Source organism: Oryzias latipes, chromosome 8 (genome assembly GCF_053564925.1).
Source record: "Oryzias latipes strain Hd-rR chromosome 8, Olatipes_Hd-rR_3.1".
NCBI lineage: Eukaryota > Metazoa > Chordata > Actinopteri > Beloniformes > Adrianichthyidae > Oryzias > Oryzias latipes.
The window spans coordinates 19,011,500-19,032,924 of record NC_136244.1 but is presented as its reverse complement, the minus strand read 5'-3'; the positions used below and the strand labels follow the sequence as shown (position 1 = coordinate 19,032,924).

At 40.7% G+C, this 21,425-nt stretch overlaps 1 protein-coding gene across 2 annotated transcripts; it reads left to right on the top strand.

The window, feature by feature from the left end:
- Nucleotides 1-9,954: 9,954 nt before the first annotated feature.
- On the top strand, nt 9,955-20,373 carry LOC101163903 (myosin heavy chain, fast skeletal muscle). 2 transcript variants are annotated; one of them, XM_023957481.2, is made up of 41 exons: nt 9,955-9,970; nt 10,228-10,276; nt 10,355-10,578; nt 10,722-10,865; nt 10,965-11,121; nt 11,210-11,237; nt 11,326-11,434; nt 11,520-11,612; nt 11,698-11,761; nt 11,881-11,979; nt 12,056-12,159; nt 12,246-12,384; nt 12,471-12,589; nt 12,670-12,819; nt 12,897-13,067; nt 13,161-13,467; nt 13,918-13,988; nt 14,072-14,159; nt 14,241-14,358; nt 14,427-14,550; nt 14,650-14,786; nt 14,882-15,137; nt 15,258-15,500; nt 15,574-15,750; nt 15,833-15,978; nt 16,199-16,289; nt 16,438-16,827; nt 16,902-17,028; nt 17,108-17,226; nt 17,332-17,528; nt 17,612-17,795; nt 17,890-18,055; nt 18,184-18,308; nt 18,426-18,734; nt 18,822-19,025; nt 19,104-19,229; nt 19,329-19,499; nt 19,598-19,702; nt 19,786-19,881; nt 19,965-20,096; nt 20,250-20,373. In XM_023957481.2, exons 3-41 carry the CDS (start codon nt 10,375-10,377, stop codon nt 20,265-20,267), a joined length of 5,808 nt encoding a protein of 1,935 aa, XP_023813249.1. In that variant the 5' UTR covers nt 9,955-9,970; nt 10,228-10,276; nt 10,355-10,374; the 3' UTR covers nt 20,268-20,373. The 2 variants fall into 2 exon arrangements, with proteins under 2 accessions (XP_023813249.1, XP_078807783.1); XM_078951657.1 differs by having other exon boundaries at nt 14,882-15,141; nt 15,262-15,500.
- Nucleotides 20,374-21,425: the final 1,052 nt, after the last annotated feature.

Genomic DNA, 21,425 nt, shown 5'->3' with positions numbered 1-21,425 from the left:
CTATCCCGGCCACTTGCAGGCTGAATGAAGGGGACACCCTGGACATATCGCCAGGGTCTGGCATGAGTTATGAACAAAAATTTACAGTGGTATGATGGCCCCTGTCCTATATTCAGTAGTCTTTGTCAAAATAAGATGTAATATAAAGACTGTAAAACCATATCATAATTCTTTAATTTATCTTATTTTTTTTGGTGCCAGAAATAAAGACAGTGACACTCTCAGTGAGCACACTGGACTGATGGTATATGACATCACCCACAGAATTCTGAATGGTACAAATGAAGCCTAAAGTGGTTTGGGGATGTCACCGCCACCAAAGTCAACAATTTTCTCAAATGGACGATTGGGCAGGACAGTATAAAATGATAGTTTAATAAGTCAACCCAGGGTCCACCTACCTGTGGAATTGCGACATTTAATCCTTCCAGGGTGGCCTTGATTTCAGGAATAGACTGTGAAGGCTTGGAATGGACACCGACTTGGATCAATGCTAAAAACAAACCTGAAGTAGCGAAAGTAGAGCAAAATAAACAGAACTTTTGAGACGAAATCTTAGAATTGGTGATTTTCGAGTTATTGGAAAACGATTATTTTTTTTAATTGACCTCCAGCATTGTTAATCAACTCACCTGTTCAGCATCCTATTTAAGTCCAGGTGTTCATCCTTCTTTACTGAAGCGCTGTGTTTATCGCCCCACCCTCCTCCCCGGCTTCCACCTGCGAGCTCCGTTAGGGTAATTATTACCCAAAAGTTTATGGAAATTTGTCTCATGGAATTGTACAGAATCTTATGCCAAACTAAAGGAATGTGAAATCCTGACTAGACGAATGTGAAATGCAAAGTTAAAGGAATGTGAAATGCAAAGTTAAAGGAATGTGAAATGCAAAGTTAAAGGAATGTGAAATCCAAAGTTAAAGGAATGTGAAATGCAAAGTTAAAGGAATGTGAAATCCAAAGTTAAAGGAATGTGAAATGCAAAGTTAAAGGAATGTGAAATGCTAACTTAAGAGAATGTGAAATCCAAACAAAGTTTTTGAAAGCAAAAGAAAGTATGTGACAGGAAAAATAAAAGATGTCAAATATTATTTTACTGCATGAGTTGTCTGACTGAAATGGGAAAATTAACGTTTTTTTCAAGCAATTTCCCCGAAATTTTCCACACATGCCAATAGCTTAAGTCAGGGGTGTCAAACATGCGGCCCGCATCCGCCCCGACAGATGGTTCAACCCGGCCCAGTCATGAAGAGTACAAATTATAATGTGGCAAGTGGTCGTAGCAGATCAAAAAAAAAAGCAACAACGCCACCCCGGGTACAGGGTCCGGGGAACCATGAAGAGGACACCAATAGGGCCAGCAGGCAGGGCAGAGTCCAGAGGTTCGAGTAACATGGTGGGTACTGCACACTACTGAGATTTATATATTTCATTGCCCCACCAGGAATCCAATGAGCCCTCCGGCCACGCACCCTGACCGTAAAGGTTTTTGGAGGGCCCGGTTCGTCCTCCTGGTGACACTGCTGCAATGCCACTGTAGCACCGACGAATTATATTAATCCCAAGAATGCCTGGAGCTTGGGAACCACCATCCCCAGGGAGGTCCTTCACTACCAATACCCCACATTGTGGCATGGACTTGCCACAGAGCTTAACCTCCAGCTTTAAATAGGCAATATAGGGGATTGAGAGTGCATTGGCAGCTCGTAACTGCAACTAATTGCAAGATTGGAGCCTTTCAAGCCCCCAAGAACCAAAATGTTCCTGGAAAAAACCTTCAGTGATGGTGGACACCATAGAACCAGTATCCACTAAACAGGGCACACAACTACCCCCCATGGTTACATTCAGGTAGGGGCAGGACGAGATTAGTTTTGGCACCTCTACATGGTCACCTGAAGCCACAGAGCATGGGTTTTGGCTCTGCAACTCGTTGGGCACTACTTTTCCGCTGAGGGACCAGATTGGGTCGGGCTATCAAGCTTCTGGACTGACTTGACCACCCGGACACCATCACAGTCCTGTGCATAGTGACCAAGCTGTTGACACCGTCTGCATCTTACCCGACTAGAGGTTGAAGGACGGGTGTTATTGGAGTTCTGCAAGAGTGAGAGGTTTTGGGCGAGCTGACTGATCTGCTGTTGTTGCAGTTTCAACATCCCCATAATGTCACTTAATGCGGACTCCTGGGGCTGGTCTGGCACCATCTGGGTACTCCTGACACCATTTTGGATACCCAGCGCTGAGGGGACAGAATGACTTCGGTTTCGTCCGTCACCTGGCAGCCCCTTGCGCTCCCACCTGATTGCCTCCCCCCTGACCTCCAGCATTGTAGTAGTGGGCTGTCTCCGAGCGAACTGCTTCAGTTCCCAACGCAAGTTACCATCCAAAACATGTTCGATAAATTGGTCACTCAACAAAACCTCTTCATTATGAAATTCATTAGGTGCGCGTGCCTTAACAGAAGCCATCAGGCTCATTAGGAAAAGGAAATTTCAAGGAAAATTCCTGCACCCTCCTGTTACCGTTGTGAGGAGAAAGCTTCCTGTAAAGCCACATATGACTCTGTGAATCCATAGAGTTCCTGCAAGACAGCTATAATTCTAGCAGGATCCTCTTGCTCACAGGCGGAACTTTATCTCCTCACGTGCTTCTCATTCTAGGTAATCAAATAAATAAAAATGCTTGGCCAGATAAGTTAAAGTGTCAAGCCCTCATACAAGCCTGCACTTTTTTGAGCCATTACGCTAGGCCTATGCCTGTTCTCCCCCTAAACATGAGGCATTTCCTGTCTCTGGAAACATATCAACCGCTCCACTACTACTATTGCTAGGACCAGGCAAAACTACATCTGGCTCCTGCCGCAACCTCTCATTTTCAGCAGTTAATTGGGCCACCAAATCCCTTAATTGTTAAAGCTGTTCCTCCATCATACAAACACAGTGTGAAACAGCAACCAGAGACCTTCAAAGTAAAACACTAAAAATGACTGGGCAACCCTTAAAATAAGCCCACTGCTGCTTTGTTTGGCTTAAGTAAAAGAATAAAATATAAATACACGAACAATACAAATAAATCTAAAATAACAACTTTGAACACACGTTTTGGCCAGACACTTTAAGAGATCCAACCAACGATGCCACCTTGTGGCAAGTGGTTGTGGCAGATTAAGAAAAAAAACAGGGTCCAGGGAACCCAAAGCGCTGCAACACAGGCATGCAGATTATTGTTTAAAATGAGGCCAAGACGTGGTACCAGTTAAATTTAATTTTATTTACAGTAAAATGTATTAAAAACAAGGAACTCAATCTCACTGGGGAGGGAGAAATGGGAGGAAACCCTTCGAGCGCTGGTCCGACCCACGTGGAGGAGACTGTAACCAAAATAAGACAGAAAAACACCCCACTCTGCGGCATACACACGTGGAAAAATATATATACATATAAACTAAATCCAAACACGCCCCAATTGAGCCCCCACTGTTGTCGCCCGATGCTCTGTCTCTGCACTCGGTCCTAAGGAAAGAAGGGAAAAAATATATATATGATAAACAAGGGTCAGCAATATTGTTTAAAAAGAAAAACAAAAACACAAACAATGCCTACCCTCACACCAACACACTAAAAATAAAAAAAACTGGTAAAAACAGAATAACACCATAAAGCCAACAGGTGAATAAAGGAAAAAAAACAACACAGCACAGCACAGATCCTTGGGAAGGGCGTGACAACTCTTAGCAGGTCTTAAGTTCAATGGAGCAAAGAAGGGTTGACACCGCTCTGTTGGCTGCAGCAGAGGCCAAGAAGTTGAATGTCTGGGTTCGGAGTGCTGCCTGAAGCCTACTGGCAGGAGCTGGAGCACCGAGGCCTAGAGCTAGCAGCCACTGGCTGAAGCAAAGTGTAACTGCTGTGTGATTAAAAATCAGGAAAGCCAAACAAAAGCAGCACTGTGCTTCTGCTGTCCCTGAGCAGCAAGGAGAAACTCACGCCTTAAACTCACTGGGGCGGATGCTAGAGCTCTTTTCCCAGCAAGAAGCACAGAGGGTTAGCCACCAGGAAATGGGTGGGGTTTGAGCATCACACACACACAAGTGATCAAGTGCTGGGCCAAACCATTTTTATCCTGCTCCCAGGTAATTAGGGGGATTGCCTGCAGCTTTGCAGCATTGTCCTGCTACAATAAGGATGTTTCTGGTCCATTCCTGTGGCGAGATGATTTTTTAAAGAAATAACCGAAATGCGCAATTCCACCACTATGGGGGAGCAAAGGAAAAGCAAAACAGGTGAAACAGCATATCTCTGCACATGTCAAAAGCGAAACCTAACCGCTCTGTGTCTGGGTAAGATGCAGTTTGGTTCCGCGTGAGCCTCACCACTGCTACATAGCTTGCCAAAAAGAAAAAAAGGTTGAAGTGGAGGTTAGAGCTTCAAGGAAAAATGGACAAAGTTTTATTTGTTCACACAGCTGAATGCAAAATCGGCATACTTGGTATGTTATCAACGGGTCGCAGTGCTCAACAAATATAACATCAGCACCACTATGAGACTGACCATGAAGAAAAGTTTCACCATTTGCAAGGGGAGTTAAGAAAAGAGAAGATTGATAAACAACCGTCTGCATTTACTGCAGCCGTGACATTGCTGATGGAGCAGTGATAGAGCAGTGATAGACACCTTATTGCAAACAAGTTGAAGCAAACATCCAAACTAATTTCGGATGGTGAACTGATTGTAAAATGCTGAAGGCTGCAGAAGTCTTGCGCCCAAAAAAGCAGATGACCTTTGCCAACATGAGTCTGTCATGGATTACGACTGCAGATTCAACATCTCGGAGGAGACTTGGGCGCCAAATGAAGGAATCCAGTCATTTATTGCATTTTTGGTCGCTATTGATGAAAGCGCATATACAGATATTGCAAAACTGTGGATATTTTTTAGAGGTTTTAAAGAAGCGTTACAGCGGAGTTTTTTGAGTCGATGGACACAACAGCTGATGACATAATCAGCTCTCTTGTTACTGCACCAGACGATGTTGGAGTGAACTGGTCATGTGATGTTAGTCTGGTCACTGATGGCGCCCCATAAAAAGGTCAGGAAGGAGGCAGGTGTTGCCACAAAATTCAGGTTTGCAAATTTGCATTATTATGGCAGGTGTTTCCTTTTTGTCCGTAGCCCCTCTAGAGTTTATTATCGGGATTGCTTCAGTGTCAGATGTAAAATATTCAGTCTGTGTAAAATTGAATAAACCGTTTTTTTTTAAGTGAAATGCATTCATTTACTTTGAGATCCATTGGCCTCTGTGAATGAACGTGTAATAATGACTATTATATTTGGGGGCTATTTGCGGCCCCCAAGATGATATTTTGCGGCCCCCGACTTATTATGAAAGTTTAATGTTAATGCGTCCCTCCTGTTTGAATGAATGAAACTTCTACAGTGTTGTGCGCGGTCCTGACGAACCAACCAATCACAGTTGGGTATATGACTCCTGGGGGCGTGACAATGACCGGGCTTGAAAGCAGGGGAACATTTAGGGAAACCTGACAGCCCCCTACCCGGACCGCATTTAAGACTTTCCTACTTTCCTTTTTAGAACGTATATATTATTCATATGTAATTTTCTAAATACATCCAGTCAGTGCTGAACTTGTTTCTGGGTTGCTCGGATGCGGAAGAAGGTTGAGGCTATGGTTACAGTTACGCACAGTGATGTATTAACCCCAACCAAACGGTTCTAGTGCGCGGCTGTGACTGCAGCCCACCGCTCACGCCGGAGATGGGTCGCTGCGGAGAATAAATGCCACACACCTACATGCGTGACAGCTAACAGGGTTTTAACATTAAATACGTGTGAGCAACAACAAGTTTTAGTCTTAGACACACTAAAAAATACGTGTGGAAAATGCAACGATAGGCGAGTTTGAGATGAACCAGCGCCCCACCTGGATCGTTGGGGAGACCAGGCGGGGAGGGGGGGGCTGGTGAGAGATGAAGGTGAACGCTGAGCTGTAGCGAGCCTGAAGGAGAACAGGAAGTTGTCCTTTATATTCAATTTAGTTTTAATATGCCTCTCCCCCTGTGTTATTACATCTTTTATAATTATTTGAATGTATGTACCGGTAGCCTTTTTTTAATCAATAGATATCTGAAACGATTTTAATTGGTCACTCAACTACAGAAACCATCGGGACACCGTTTCCCATAATGCAATGTTTTGTAGTCAATGGTAGTCACTGCTTTAGAGCCAGACGTGTTATTCAAAGTTGGTTGACGACGCTGATTACCATACTTTTAGGGGTGGCGGAGTGGGTAGTACGGCGGGCCAAAAAATGCCGCTCGTGGCTAGGGCTGTGACCATAACCGCATCACCGCATCAACGCGGCGGGGATGACCTCATCACCGCATCACAGCACTTTTTTTACGCACATTTTTTTTTTTACGTTTTGCATATGGTGCGTGATTGGAACTATAATAAACACATTAAACGCATTCATCTTTGCTGATAATTTCCTTTTTCTGCTAGTCCTGTGTTCAGACTTTCCTTCTTTATTTCAGACTTTTCTCTCCTTTTCTCCCACCGCGCCTGTCACTCTCTCTCGTAGGCGCGCGCTCTCTACCTCTGCGCTGCACGTGACACGCGGCTCCCTTTACAGTTACACAAACAGGCGCGCTTTCAGAAGCACACATCCTCATTCTACTACAGAAGTTTCCATCTCGCAAGGAAATACGACAAATTTACTGTTTTCTAATAATTTCCATATTAATTTAATAATTTAATTTCCATTGTATTCATTTCCATTACAAGCTTCGTGCGTTCGTAAGTGCGCGACACGGCCGCCCACTGTAGGATTTTGTGTTGGGGGGGGGGGGGGGGTATTACTGTTCTCCTTCACTCGTAACACCAAACATGAACGCGCGCAGTTAGATTTCCATGAATAGCACTACATGTTTTGTTTGGGAACTATTTTTTGCAGCGTAACGTTACGTGTCTGTATAAACAAAGGCGGAGCCTCCTGCCCCTTGTTCTTCATGGGTGTCAGGCTTCATGGCTACCGGAAAGGTGAAAGTGTCTGCAGTCCGCTTAATACTGGGAAATACATAATATTCTGAGAAGATGTCTGTATCAGACAGCACAGGTGAAACTTGCGTGCAGCTCCAGAGCGGTCCGCTGCATAAGAATCAACACACACCCCCAACACACGTGTGCACACCTTTCTCCTACACCTACACAAGGCGCTCCGCGCTCACACACACAGTCAATCTACAACACCTATAGTTAGTTCACAAGTTAGATATGTAGTTGTTAGTTGTTACTGTTATTTGTTAACAAAGAATAGTACGTTGTAATTGTATTTATTTCCGATGTGGCCGCCGGGGGATTTTGTGTTTTGGGGGGGGCTGTGGTTAACTGCGACACCGCGCCCCCTGGTGGTTCATCGCCGCGGTGATCAAAAATTCGACACCGTCACAGCTCTGCTGTGGCTATAATTAATTTTAGAATTAAAAATACTTTTTTTTTTCATTATGTTATCATTCCAAGTAGAAAACCGACGGCATTTCACCAATCCTAGTTTCCTGTGTTTTTTCATTCATAAGCTAAAAATGTAACTTAAAAACATTAAGTTTTGTTAAATCTGGAGAATTAAGGTGGTATTTGTGGGTTTACCCACATAAATGCAAACATAAAGAAGTTACTTTGTGACCCTCAGAGGGTATCGCTCTTGTTTATTATTTATTTTTAAACAATCGTGATGTTTTTTAAAATGTTTTTACTGTATTCATGTATGTATGTACATTATCTGGTTTCTGGAGAACTTTGTAAAAAGCTGGTTAAAAAAAAAAAAGTTCAGATGGCCAGTGAACCAGGGCTGTGAAATACTAAACTAAGCAACATTTCAGCCCTGTGGCGTCAATGAAGAGAAAGCAAGAAAGCCCTCGACCCTTTGACCCATTGGAGGTCAAAGTGCACAAAAGTCAAGATTAATCTTTTATTTATAACACAACCCAGAAACTTTAAGAAGCTAAAGTGTGAAAATCAAATAAGTGACCACCTATGACCGGTATGGAAGGCGTTGCTAGCTTTTGCATCATAACTGCTTGACCGGAAAGATTTTCCTCCAAAAGATCTAAACGAACAGTAAGGTGATTTTTATCTATAAGTTCCCAGAGATGGTTTTGCAGCAATTGAGTTAGCTAATAAATGTTTTTGAACAAAATGTTGAAAAGAAAACATAAAAAAGCACAGGTACAAGTAAAAAATCACTATAAAATCACCACCCAACCACACTTAGAAGGGGTTTAAAAACAAAACATAAATGCAAAAAAAGGATTATCTAAAGTGAAACACCATCGATAGTCACACAGGCTGTCCAGTATTTATCATCTTGTAATTAGCAGTGAGTCAGAGTCTTTTCCTGCAGCGACGGACAAACTACACCCTCAAACAGTAAAGCATTCTATTAGAGTTACTAACACTCTCACATTACTGGTCAATTAAAAGCTAGTAGGGAATATATATAAATACATACTGTATAATAAAAAACAGACCTAAAGATTTTACACCACTGACATACAACCAAAATATCATTGATTAAAGGGTAGCCATTTGGTTTTAAAATTGAAGTAGAACCCCAAAACGGATGAAGACAATAAAAAACCCAAAAAGCCATAATGATCGTAAAAAACTTTTAATTGTGGTGCATTTTTTAAAGCAAAAAACTTTTTGGAGCAATATTTGCAAGACAGTTCAAAAGTAATTGAACGGTTCTGTTATTTTGCCCTTTTGGTCGTTATTTGAGTGTCCTATTCATTTCTCCTTAGACTTCAATTAAGAGTAGCACAAATTCTGGATTTCTGAGAAAAAATACATAAAACTGATTGTATTTGGAAGACAAACTAAAGACAAATAATATTTTAAATGTCAAATTCATATTGCAAGCCTCTGTAAAGTTAGGCTGTGGTGTTAACAACATTTCTAAATCTGTCCTATAAATAAACAGTTCTTTCTATGACAAACAGGACTCAGTGCTCCCTGCCAAAGCTGGATTTATTTCAGAGCACAGTAACGCCATCATCGTTACCTGCCAGAAAGAGAATTATAAGCCAAGCCCACACTAAACTTGGCAGCCATAGACAATCCTGGACATGTTTCCAGGTTGCCTAATTCTTAGAAATTGTATTACTGTCCGCATTTTGAAAAATAACAATTAGACACAGTTTATTACTTTGTCTTTATTTTGCTACTTTTGGTTGGTGTGAAATTATGTCAGCTGCCAATTCTGCATGAATTTCATTCCACAGAGATATACAACACTTATCCAGTGCAAATGGAAAGACCATCAACTGGAATATTATTTCAGATGCCATGGCCTTTAATGTCCAGTAACTAAACACCACTGGTATCCCAATCTTTTTTTGAATGTAGATCTTTAATTTTCCCTGTTGTATTAAAATCAATAGGACATAAAATAAAGAATCTTTAAACATTTTTTTCCTAACAGGATTCACATAAGAAAGATACTGCAAAAAAGTAAGGTAATGTGAATCTAAAAAAAGGAACATAAATCAATAATAATAATTATGCATTTTTATATTAAAGAAAAAAATTAAAAGTGTACAACTTTTTCTACTAATATTAATCAAAATCATGGGAGATTTATGACTTTTTTTAAACTGGTAAATTATTCAAAAACTGAAATGCAATAATTTGAAAAGAAAACGTAAAAAGCTGTGACATTATTATTATGATGTTTATTAAACATTCTTAAAATAAACAAGCACTTAAGTGTATTATATTATATGAAACATGAAGCAGAAATATTTGTTTATTTTTGACTCCTTTGATATCAAGCAGCAAGGTGTCAAGCTTGCATGACCAAATCTAGTAGGGGGCTTTTGCTGATAAAGCAGAGATGCAGCATATAAGAACGGCAGTCATGGGGCATGTGCTCTAATTGAAAGGCATTTCAGACAGGTCAGTGCAATAAACTCTCCAATTTTTCCGTAATTCTATATGGTATGACATCATCTGGTTGTTCATTTAAAAAAATAATTGTGTTCAAACTAAAATTATAAATTTTTTGATCATGTTATATAAATGTTAGCATTAAGAGGTAAAAATGTTGGTTTTGAAATGTGTTTATTTTGCAATTTATAATTTAAGGGATCATATAAAATTTAGGCAAAAAATACAAAACTGAACTTCTTCATTCTTTTTTTTTTTTTTTGCAGCATTTTGATATACTGATACTCATCATACCAAGGGTTTCCATCTGCTGAGGTACACTATATCAGACAGAATGTTGTTTTTTTCCTGCTTTGAAGAAGCTCTCAAAGAATATTTTTTCCTAATCTGTAGGCCCCACTAAAAGTGCCATCATGAGTACGGATGCTGAAATGGAGCAGTATGGCCCGGCGGCCATCTACCTCCGGAAGCCAGAAAGGGAGAGGATTGAGGCCCAGACGGCACCATTTGATGCCAAAACGGCTTTTTTCGTTGTTGATGCAGATGAGATGTATGTCAAATGTAAACTAATCAAAAGGGAGGGTGGAAAAGCCACTGTGGAGACTGAAGGAGGGAAGGTAAGAAAAAGAAAAACAGAGATTAATATTAAATGCACAATGTGGGTCAACTTAGTTTATCACTTCTTTAATATGAAAGGGCTTTCATGATGTGATATTATGTGAAATCTTTTGAATATACAACTTAAACTATTATTCTACAGACTGTCACTGTGAAAGAGGATGATATCCATCCCAGAAACCCTCCAAAGTTTGATAAGATGGAGGACATGGCCATGATGACCCACCTTAATGAGCCCTCTGTGCTGTTTAACCTCAAAGAGCGTTATGCATCATGGATGATCTATGTGAGTTTTAGTTTATTTGGTTTTACTTTAATTTACAATTGCAATTGCAATTTTCCATTTTAGAAAAAAAACAAAATAATGTTTTGTTTTCTCTTATAGACCTATTCTGGGTTGTTCTGCGTGGTCGTGAATCCATACAAGTGGCTTCCTGTGTATGATGCTCAATGTGTGTCAGGATACAGAGGAAAGAAGAGGATTGAGGCTCCGCCCCATATCTTTTCCATCTCTGACAATGCCTATCAATTTATGCTCACAGGTGAAACTGAACAACAAACATAATAACAAGTTTGTGTTTGTCATAATATGGGAAAACTTATGTGACCATTGTGTGTTTGCTTGTTTAGATCGTGAGAATCAGTCTGTCCTGATTACGTGAGTATTAGACATATTTAAATACAAAATATTTGTCAACTTAAGGAAACTTACCGTAAAGGCATAAAATGTGAAATGTGTACCCCAGTGGAGAATCTGGTGCAGGGAAGACTGTCAACACCAAGCGTGTCATCCAGTACTTTGCAACAATTGCTGCTCTTGGTGGAAAGAAGGAGCAAACCCCTGGAAAAATGCAGGTGAAGTCACCGAATTAGTCTATGTTTGCTTTAAAAAATGTGATTGCATAGGCATGTAATGTAAAAGTATCCTGTATCCTTGCAGGGCTCGCTTGAGGACCAGATTGTTGCTGCCAACCCTCTGCTGGAGGCCTATGGTAATGCCAAGACTGTGAGGAATGACAACTCCTCCCGTTTTGTAAGTGTTTGAATTAATCTAATGGTTTGAAAATATGAGTCACTTTCTTCTTACATGCAATAATGTTTATCATTATGCTGTTCAGGGTAAATTCATCAGGATTCACTTTGGTTCCAGTGGAAAACTGGCTTCAGCTGATATTGAAACTTGTAAGTTAACAGAGAAACAAGTGGCATGAAAAACAGTCTCTATTGGTCTTTAACATGTACTTCTGTAGCTAATTTGTATTTCAGAAATACTGACTTTTTTTTTAACTGGTTGATTGCAGATCTGCTGGAGAAATCTCGTGTCACCTTCCAGTTGTCTGCTGAGAGGAGCTACCATATCTTCTACCAGCTGATGACGGGCCACAAACCTGAGCTCCTGGGTATGATATTATAAAACTTGTATATATAGAAACTCAACATTTATCAACCGCATAAACATTGATTTTTCTCTTTTAGAGGCTCTTCTCATCACCACCAACCCATATGACTTCCCAATGATCAGCATGGGTGAAATCACTGTCAAGAGCATCAATGACGTTGAGGAGTTCATTGCAACTGATGTAAAACAAATACTTTATACTTGTTCATAAATTATATTTTGAAAAAGACCAGAAAGATTAATTTGTACTTGTGATGTGCAATGCAGTTGGCCATTGATATTTTGGGCTTTACTGCTGAGGAAAAGTTAGGCATCTACAAGCTGACTGGTGCTGTGATGCATCATGGTAACATGAAGTTTAAGCAGAAGCAGCGAGAGGAGCAGGCAGAACCTGACGGCACTGAGGGTAACTGCCAATTTACCACAGTTCTCATAATGTCAGAGATAAAATAAAATTTCATACATTAGCACATTTATTTCTCTTTTCTTCAGTGGCTGATAAAATTGCCTACCTGATGGGCCTAAACTCAGCTGACATGCTGAAAGCTCTGTGCTACCCAAGAGTCAAGGTTGGAAATGAGATGGTCACCAAAGGTCAGACCGTCCCACAGGTAAATTTGAGAATATAACGTGGCCATTGACATTAAATACAGCTCATATTGAATGTTCAAATAAACTCTTTATTTTCCAGGTCAACAATTCTGTCAGTGCTCTGTGCAAGTCTGTCTATGAGAAAATGTTCTTGTGGATGGTCATCCGCATCAACGAGATGTTGGACACAAAGCAGCCAAGACAGTTCTTCATTGGAGTGCTGGACATTGCTGGATTTGAGATCTTTGATGTGAGTTGCAGCTGAGAAGATTATAGAAAATGAAGGAATTCAAGCTGATTGAAATGTTCCCCTACATTTACTTACAGTTCAACAGCTTGGAGCAGCTCTGCATCAACTACACCAATGAGAAACTGCAACAGTTTTTCAACCACACCATGTTTGTCCTGGAGCAAGAGGAGTACAAGAAAGAAGGCATTGAATGGGAGTTCATTGACTTTGGCATGGACTTGGCTGCCTGCATTGAGCTTATTGAGAAGGTGATGAACCATTTAATTACTTGTGTTTTTAGATCAACAAAGTTGAGGGGGAGGTGTTCAGCTATTTTAACATGAACTATTACTTTTTCCAAGCCAATGGGCATCTTCTCCATCCTTGAAGAGGAGTGCATGTTCCCCAAGGCTTCTGATACAACTTTCAAGAACAAGCTGCATGATCAACATCTTGGCAAGAACAAGGCATTTGAGAAGCCTAAACCTGCAAAGGGAAAAGCTGAAGCTCACTTCTCGCTGGTTCATTATGCTGGAACAGTGGATTACAACATCACTGGCTGGCTGGACAAAAACAAGGACCCACTGAACGACTCAGTGGTGCAGCTCTACCAGAAGTCTTCAAACAAACTGCTGTGCTACCTCTATGCAGCCCATGCATCAGCTGAAGGTAAGAATGGAAGTCACCAGATAAAAACTGACTTACAAAATGATTTGTAAGCGCTTTATGTAAATACTTTTGTCTTAATACTGAGAAATAACCTTTATTTTTATTTTTCACAAAATATTGTATGAACATGTGATTTATGTTGTCTATGTTCATTTTTGAGAGGTACTGAAGTTCAGAGAGGACGTATAAGTTTAAACGAATTCATTCATTTCATACTTAATTAATCACATAATGAGGAAATAAAAAAATGTGATACAATTATCATGTCAAGTTTGCACCGTTTCCTTCCAAATTAGCAATTATTTTTATATGACTTGGGTAATGTTGTCACCCAAAAAGTGTGGGTATTCAGCCTGCTCATCTCTGATTACCTTAACACATTCATGCGAGACAAGATTAAACACAAACAGTTCTGCCATTTTTCATTCAGATCTTTGTTTTTTTTAACAGACGCTGGTGGTGCCAAGAAGGGTGGTAAGAAGAAGGGTGGCTCCTTCCAGACTGTGTCTGCTCTTTTCAGGGTAAGTCTTCCGAAATATTTTTATTTGAAACAATATAGCAGTGGTGAAAAAAAGACCTCTTATGTCATAATATGGACCCACAGGAGAACTTGGCCAAACTGATGACAAACTTGAGGAGCACTCATCCCCACTTTGTGCGTTGCCTGATTCCAAATGAATCAAAGACCCCAGGTTAGAACCCTACAGTGCTAATGTTTGACCTAATTCTTTTAAAATTTCAGTACATATATTGTGAACTTAATTTTTTTTCAGGTCTTATGGAGAACTTCTTGGTCATCCACCAGCTGAGGTGTAATGGTGTGCTGGAGGGCATCAGAATCTGCACAAAAGGTTTTCCTGGCAGAATCCTCTACGGTGACTTCAAGCAGAGGTAAAACCTGGATTTATGTAAAAGGGAATCAGTGTAAATGAATAAACAAATCTACTGTTGTCCATCAGATACAAAGTTTTGAATGCCAGTGTCATCCCTGAGGGACAGTTCATTGACAACAAGAAAGCTTCAGAGAAGCTGCTTGGCTCCATTGATGTTGACCACAGTCAGTACAAGTTTGGACACACTAAGGTATCATTTAAAGAAATGTTGTTAACAAGCTAACTTTGCAAATACAATAAGTAATTCATGTGCATACTTACTGAATTTATTGTCCGATGTCAATCTCAGGTGTTCTTCAAAGCTGGTCTGCTGGGTACACTTGAGGAGATGAGAGATGAGAAACTGGCTTCACTGGTGACCATGACTCAGGCTCTCTGCAGAGGATACGTTATGAGGAAGGAGTTTGTTAAGATGATGGAGAGGAGGTAAAAAAAATTAGAATTTTTAAAATATATTTAATGGCAAGTTTACAGCGGAAAATGTTTGTATTATAATGTACACTGTGTATTTGTGCAAACAGAGAGTCTATCTACACCATCCAGTACAACGTCCGTTCATTCATGAATGTGAAGAACTGGCCATGGCTCAAACTCTACTTCAAGATCAAGCCTCTTCTGCAAAGCGCTGAGACTGAGAAGGAGCTGCAGGAGATGAAAGGAAACTATGAGAAGATGCAAACAGACCTGGCTGCTGCTTTGGCCAAGAAGAAGGAACTGGAGGAGAAAATGGTTTCTCTGCTGCAGGAGAAAAATGACCTGCAGCTTCAAGTGGCTGCAGTAAGTTAGAAGTAGTTGTGTGTGCAGGATGCTAAACATAAACATAACAAATCCAAAAGAACCATTAATGCTTTTTAATGTTGTTGTAGTAACATGCACTTCACCTGTCTGTAACCATAGGAAGTTGAGAATCTCTCCGATGCTGAGGAAAGGTGTGAGGGACTCATTAAGAGTAAAATCCAGCTGGAGGCCAAACTCAAAGAAACCACTGAAAGACTGGAGGATGAAGAGGAAATCAATGCTGAGCTGACTGCTAAGAAGAGGAAGCTGGAGGATGAATGTTCTGAACTGAAGAAGGACATTGATGACTTGGAGCTCACCCTGGCTAAAGTGGAGAAGGAGAAACATGCCACTGAAAACAAGGTTAATGTCAAACTAATGTACACATTTTATATAAATTCAAATTATAAAATTTGACCTTTTATGGTATTCTAAGGTGAAAAACCTGACTGAGGAAATGGCTTCTCAAGATGAGTCCATTGCAAAGCTGACCAAGGAGAAGAAAGCCCTCCAAGAGGCCCATCAACAAACACTGGATGATCTCCAGGCAGAGGAAGACAAAGTCAACACTCTGACCAAAGCCAAGACCAAGCTGGAACAGCAAGTGGATGATGTAAGAAAAAAAACACATTTTGAATTTTCCCAAAGGACAATGTGTATAAAACATATAACAATGAAATATCTTTATCCGGTAGCTTGAAGGTTCATTGGAACAAGAGAAGAAGCTCCGCATGGATCTTGAGAGAGCCAAGAGGAAGCTGGAAGGAGATCTGAAACTAGCCCAGGAATCCATAATGGATCTGGAAAATGACAAGCAGCAGTCTGATGAAAAGATCAAGAAGTATGATAATACATTTTAATTACTTAGAAAAACCTAAAAACAGTTTTTATCCGCTCTGAAAAGTTTGTAAAAGTTTGTCCATATATCTTTTGAAGAAAATATAAAGAGACATTCTTCATAAAACTACAATGTTACTTTCATGCATTGCATTTTAAACAAACACATTAGGAAATACTTCAAGACTGTCAATAAAGTCCATTTTTAATTTCATTGTGAACAGGAAGGACTTTGAAATCAGTCAGCTTCTTAGCAAGATTGAGGACGAACAATCCCTTGGTGCTCAGCTTCAGAAGAAGATCAAGGAACTCCAGGTACGGTTTCTGCAGCCAATCTTGGCTTTTATGTGGGTCATTATAACAGACTTTCTACTTGTGAAAAATATGAATACTTTTGTTCTCAAAGTTTTAATTGTTGTTTTGAAAGACACCTTGAACATATTTATGTGGACTTTAATTTTAGGCTCGTATTGAGGAGCTGGAAGAGGAGATTGAGGCTGAGAGAGCTGCTCGGGCCAAAGTAGAGAAGCAGAGAGCTGATCTCTCCAGGGAGCTTGAGGAGATCAGTGAGAGGCTTGAAGAAGCTGGAGGGGCAACAGCTGCTCAGATTGAGATGAACAAGAAGCGGGAAGCTGAGTTCCAGAAGCTGAGGAGAGATCTTGAAGAGTCCACGCTGCAGCATGAAGCTACTGCAGCAGCTCTCCGCAAGAAGCAGGCCGACAGCGTTGCAGAGCTGGGAGAACAGATCGACAACCTGCAGCGTGTCAAGCAGAAGCTGGAGAAGGAGAAGAGCGAGTACAAGATGGAGATTGATGATCTCAGCAGCAACATGGAGGGTGTTGCTAAATCAAAGGTTTTTCTTTGTTCATTCTTTTAAATGTGCTTTCTCAACATATAATTTCTAAATTAAACATGTAATTTTTCAAGAGCAACTTGGAGAAAATGTGCAGAACTCTGGAGGATCAGCTGAGTGAGCTCAAGGCCAAAAATGATGAAAACATTCGGCAACTGAATGACCTGAATGCACAGAGGGCAAGACTTCAGACCGAGAATGGTCAGTCACTTGTAACAGAAAAAAGTCCCTTTTTGGAGAATTTCAATTAACCTAACCTCTTTTAATTTTAAATTCCTAGGTGAATTTGCTCGCCAGCTCGAAGAGAAAGAAGCTCTAGTTTCTCAGCTGACCAGAGGCAAACAGGCCTTCACTCAGCAGATTGAGGAGCTGAAGAGACTTGTGGAGGAGGAAGTGAAGGCACGGGAACCTTTGACTACTGATTATATTCTTAGTTGTGGTATTTTACAGAATGGTGAGACTGGCTGGTCAACTACTTAGAAATAATTTCTCTGATTCTGTCAGGCCAAGAACGCTCTGGCTCATGGTGTTCAGTCAGCCCGTCATGACTGTGATCTGCTCAGAGAGCAGTTTGAGGAGGAGCAGGAGGCCAAGGCTGAGCTGCAGAGAGGAATGTCCAAGGCCAACAGTGAGGTGGCTCAGTGGAGAACCAAATATGAAACTGATGCCATCCAGCGCACTGAGGAACTGGAGGAGTCCAAGTTAGTCAAAGCAGTTCATCATTTCATCAAACTATTCTGTCTCTCACTTCTTTGAAAACATAAACACCAACCATTTGCTGCAGGAAAAAGCTTGCCCAGCGCCTGCAGGAGGCTGAGGAGTCCATTGAGGCTGTGAACTCCAAGTGTGCCTCTCTGGAGAAGACCAAGCAGAGGCTGCAGGGTGAAGTGGAGGACCTCATGATTGATGTGGAGAGAGCTAATGCTCTTGCTGCAAACCTGGACAAGAAACAGAGAAACTTTGACAAGGTACCATGTTCATCTGACAGTTAAAAAAAGTAAAACATGTTGGGAAGATACACTTACTTTAGTAACAAACCTGCAACCAATGGATAACCTGTAGGTCCTGGCAGAATGGAAGCAGAAGTATGAGGAGAGCCAGGCAGAGCTTGAAGGAGCTCAAAAAGAGGCTCGCTCTCTCAGCACAGAACTGTTCAAGATGAAGAACTCCTACGAGGAGGCCCTGGATCAGCTGGAGACCATGAAGAGGGAGAACAAGAACCTGCAGCGTATGTAGTCCCCTAAAAAACCCATACATGGAGATGTGGCTACAAGGGAACTTTTAACAAAAAGTGGACTTCATCTGAAGCTCTAAAAATAGATGAACTTTCTGCTTTATTCACCTTTTTCTTTGTAGAGGAGATCTCAGACCTGACGGAACAGATTGGTGAGACTGGAAAGAGCATCCATGAGCTGGAGAAAGCCAAAAAGTCTGTGGAGACTGAAAAGAGTGAAATTCAGACAGCTTTGGAGGAAGCTGAGGTAAAACGTCTTCATCTGAGTACTGACAACCACTAAAATGCCAGCACACATTTTGGTTAACTGCCTGATATGATTATTGGAAATGACTTATTTTGATGTCTGTTTGAAATTATTAAGGGCACTCTAGAACATGAGGAATCAAAGATTCTCAGAGTTCAGCTTGAGCTCAACCAGGTCAAAGGTGAGATCGACAGGAAGCTGGCAGAGAAGGACGAGGAGTTGGAACAGATCAAGAGGAACAGCCAGAGAGTGATTGACTCCATGCAGAGTACTCTTGATGCTGAGGTCAGGAGCAGAAATGATGCCCTGAGAGTCAAGAAGAAGATGGAGGGAGACCTGAATGAGATGGAGATTCAGCTCAGCCATGCCAACAGGCAGGCTGCTGAGGCCCAGAAACAACTCAGGAATGTTCAGGGACAACTCAAGGTGAGTTTGAAGACACTTTAAGTGCATTCAAGTGTTCATAGTATAGAAAAGGAGTTGTGTCTCTCTAACCTTTATTGATGTTTTCAGGATGCCCAGCTGCACCTTGATGATGCTCTGAGAGCACAGGAGGACATGAAGGAACAGGTTGCCATGGTGGAGCGCAGGAATGGTCTGATGTTGGCTGAGATTGAGGAGCTGAGAGCCGCTCTGGAACAGACAGAGAGAGGACGTAAAGTGGCTGAACAGGAGCTGGTGGATGCCAGTGAACGTGTCGGACTGCTTCACTCCCAGGTTGATATTTAACGAAACAGTTAAAAGCTGGCTACAACTAGAGAATCACTAAACTCTGTTATCAATTCCTCTTTTCAGAACACCAGTCTTCTGAATACCAAGAAGAAGTTGGAGTCTGATCTTGTCCAGGTTCAGGGTGAAGTGGATGATGCTATTCAAGAAGCAAGAAATGCAGAAGAGAAAGCCAAGAAGGCCATTACTGATGTAGGTTCTTCATTGTTTCTCATAATACATTGATATAGATTTGCACAGGTCTTGTTTATGCTCCCTTCAATCTATAATTTAAAATGACATTTAATTCAGGCTGCCATGATGTCTGAGGAGCTAAAGAAGGAGCAGGACACCAGCGCTCATCTGGAGAGGATGAAGAAGAACCTAGAGGTCACAGTGAAGGACCTGCAGCACCGTCTGGATGAAGCTGAGAACCTGGCTATGAAGGGTGGAAAGAAGCAGCTCCAGAAACTGGAGTCTAGGGTATGAGATTAATATGCTTTGCATTTGTGTTAAATAAACTGTAGAAAGGATTGTACCCTAAATAAAAGCAAAACATTTTTTTAATTATCTTTACACAGGTGCGTGAGCTGGAGAGTGAAGTTGAATCTGAGCAGAGACGTGGAGCTGATGCAATCAAAGGAGTTCGCAAATATGAGAGGAGAGTGAAGGAGCTCACTTATCAGGTACATACCTAATTTCACTTCTAACAACTAAAAAAAAAGATTTTGTGTGTAAGTATCTGTTTTATTTTTATTTATTTACCCAGACTGAGGAGGACAAGAAGAATGTGGCCAGGCTTCAGGATCTGGTTGACAAGCTGCAGCTCAAAGTCAAGGCTTACAAAAGACAGGCTGAGGAAGCTGTGAGTAAAATAGTTTTAAAAGAATGACAATTTTGCAGTGACAGACATGAAAAAAAAACTTATTTTAATGTAATTTTACACAGGAGGAGCAGGCCAACACACATATGTCAAAGCTCAGAAAAGTCCAGCATGAACTGGAGGAAGCTCAAGAACGTGCTGACATTGCAGAGTCCCAGGTTAACAAGCTGAGAGTCAAGAGTCGTGATACTGGAAAGGTAAATGATAATGCATTATGCAATACAAACCCTCCAAAACATTGATTTTTCACCTGTTTATAATCTGCACATTCTTTGTTGTTTAACCTTTTAGCATTAACATCTAATTCAACTTCATGTGTGACTGGTAATTTTTGTGATTTTTCTTTACAGTCTGAAAGTGCAGAATAAGGTCAAGAAGATCCAGAGGGAACATTATAACAGTATTTCTGAAACATGAAACAGCTGTTGAACAGATTTTCCATAAAATGTGAATAAAGTTTGCATTTGATCATAATCTAAGTTCTTCTTTTCATTATTTACTTCTTAATTGGTTTCCAAATATTTAGTTCATTGTTGTGAGTTGTCAAAAGACAGCCAAGCCACAAAATAAAATAGCTGAGAGGGCATTCTAAGACACACACAAACAGGTGCAAAGGAGTTGTAGCAGGCTTACTGGTGCATTCAAAGTAAACCCTGGCTGTCAATTTGTCAAAATTTAACATTGCGGGAAAATGGCTAGCATTTTGTAATACTTTATAATTCATATGGATCAGAATAAGAGGACTATATTTTACCTGTTATAATATCTCGGCTGTATCTCAACAGTTTACTGAAGTTTAGTTAAATATGAGTGAAATTAATTGTTTCTTTCCAGTCTGGTACCTGAAGAACTTAAAAAGAACCCCTGATAATAATAAAATAGGTTGTTTTTTGTTGTTGTTTTTTGGTCTGTGGGTGGAGGGAGTATCGCCTAAATGATTCTGCTCAAAAGCTATTCAATCAGTCTTTGCACAGTCTTTTTATTTTATTTTATCTTTCACCTGTTTTTTAGTCCATTCATTTTTTAAACCAGTTTTGTCTTGGTCAGGGGTCTTTGCAGCCTACTCAAGCTACTTTGATCCAGAGGTAGGGTACATATAGAACTGCCAGTCTATCACTTGTCCCCACAGAGACAAATGACCAAAGGAACAATTAAGAGTCACTATCTAACCTATGAAAGATGTTTTTGGACTGTGAGAGGAAGCTTCTGTGGCCATAGAAACCCCTGACATGCTTGGGCAGAACATGCAATTGACCCAAATGGAATTCGAACTGGGTCCTTCTAACAATTGCGATTACAAGTGTAAAATATCTTTGATCGGATTAAAATCAAACTGTGTACATGGGCCCAGCAAAACCTTATCCGATTATAACAAACTTTTACATATGCCACAATGTCAGTCGGAATAAATCATTTGGAGATCCACAACACTATCTAAAACAGTGTTTTTCAACCAATGTGCCGCGTCACACTAGTATGCTGTGGGAGATGGTCAGGTGTTCAATCATTCATTCATTCATCTTCCA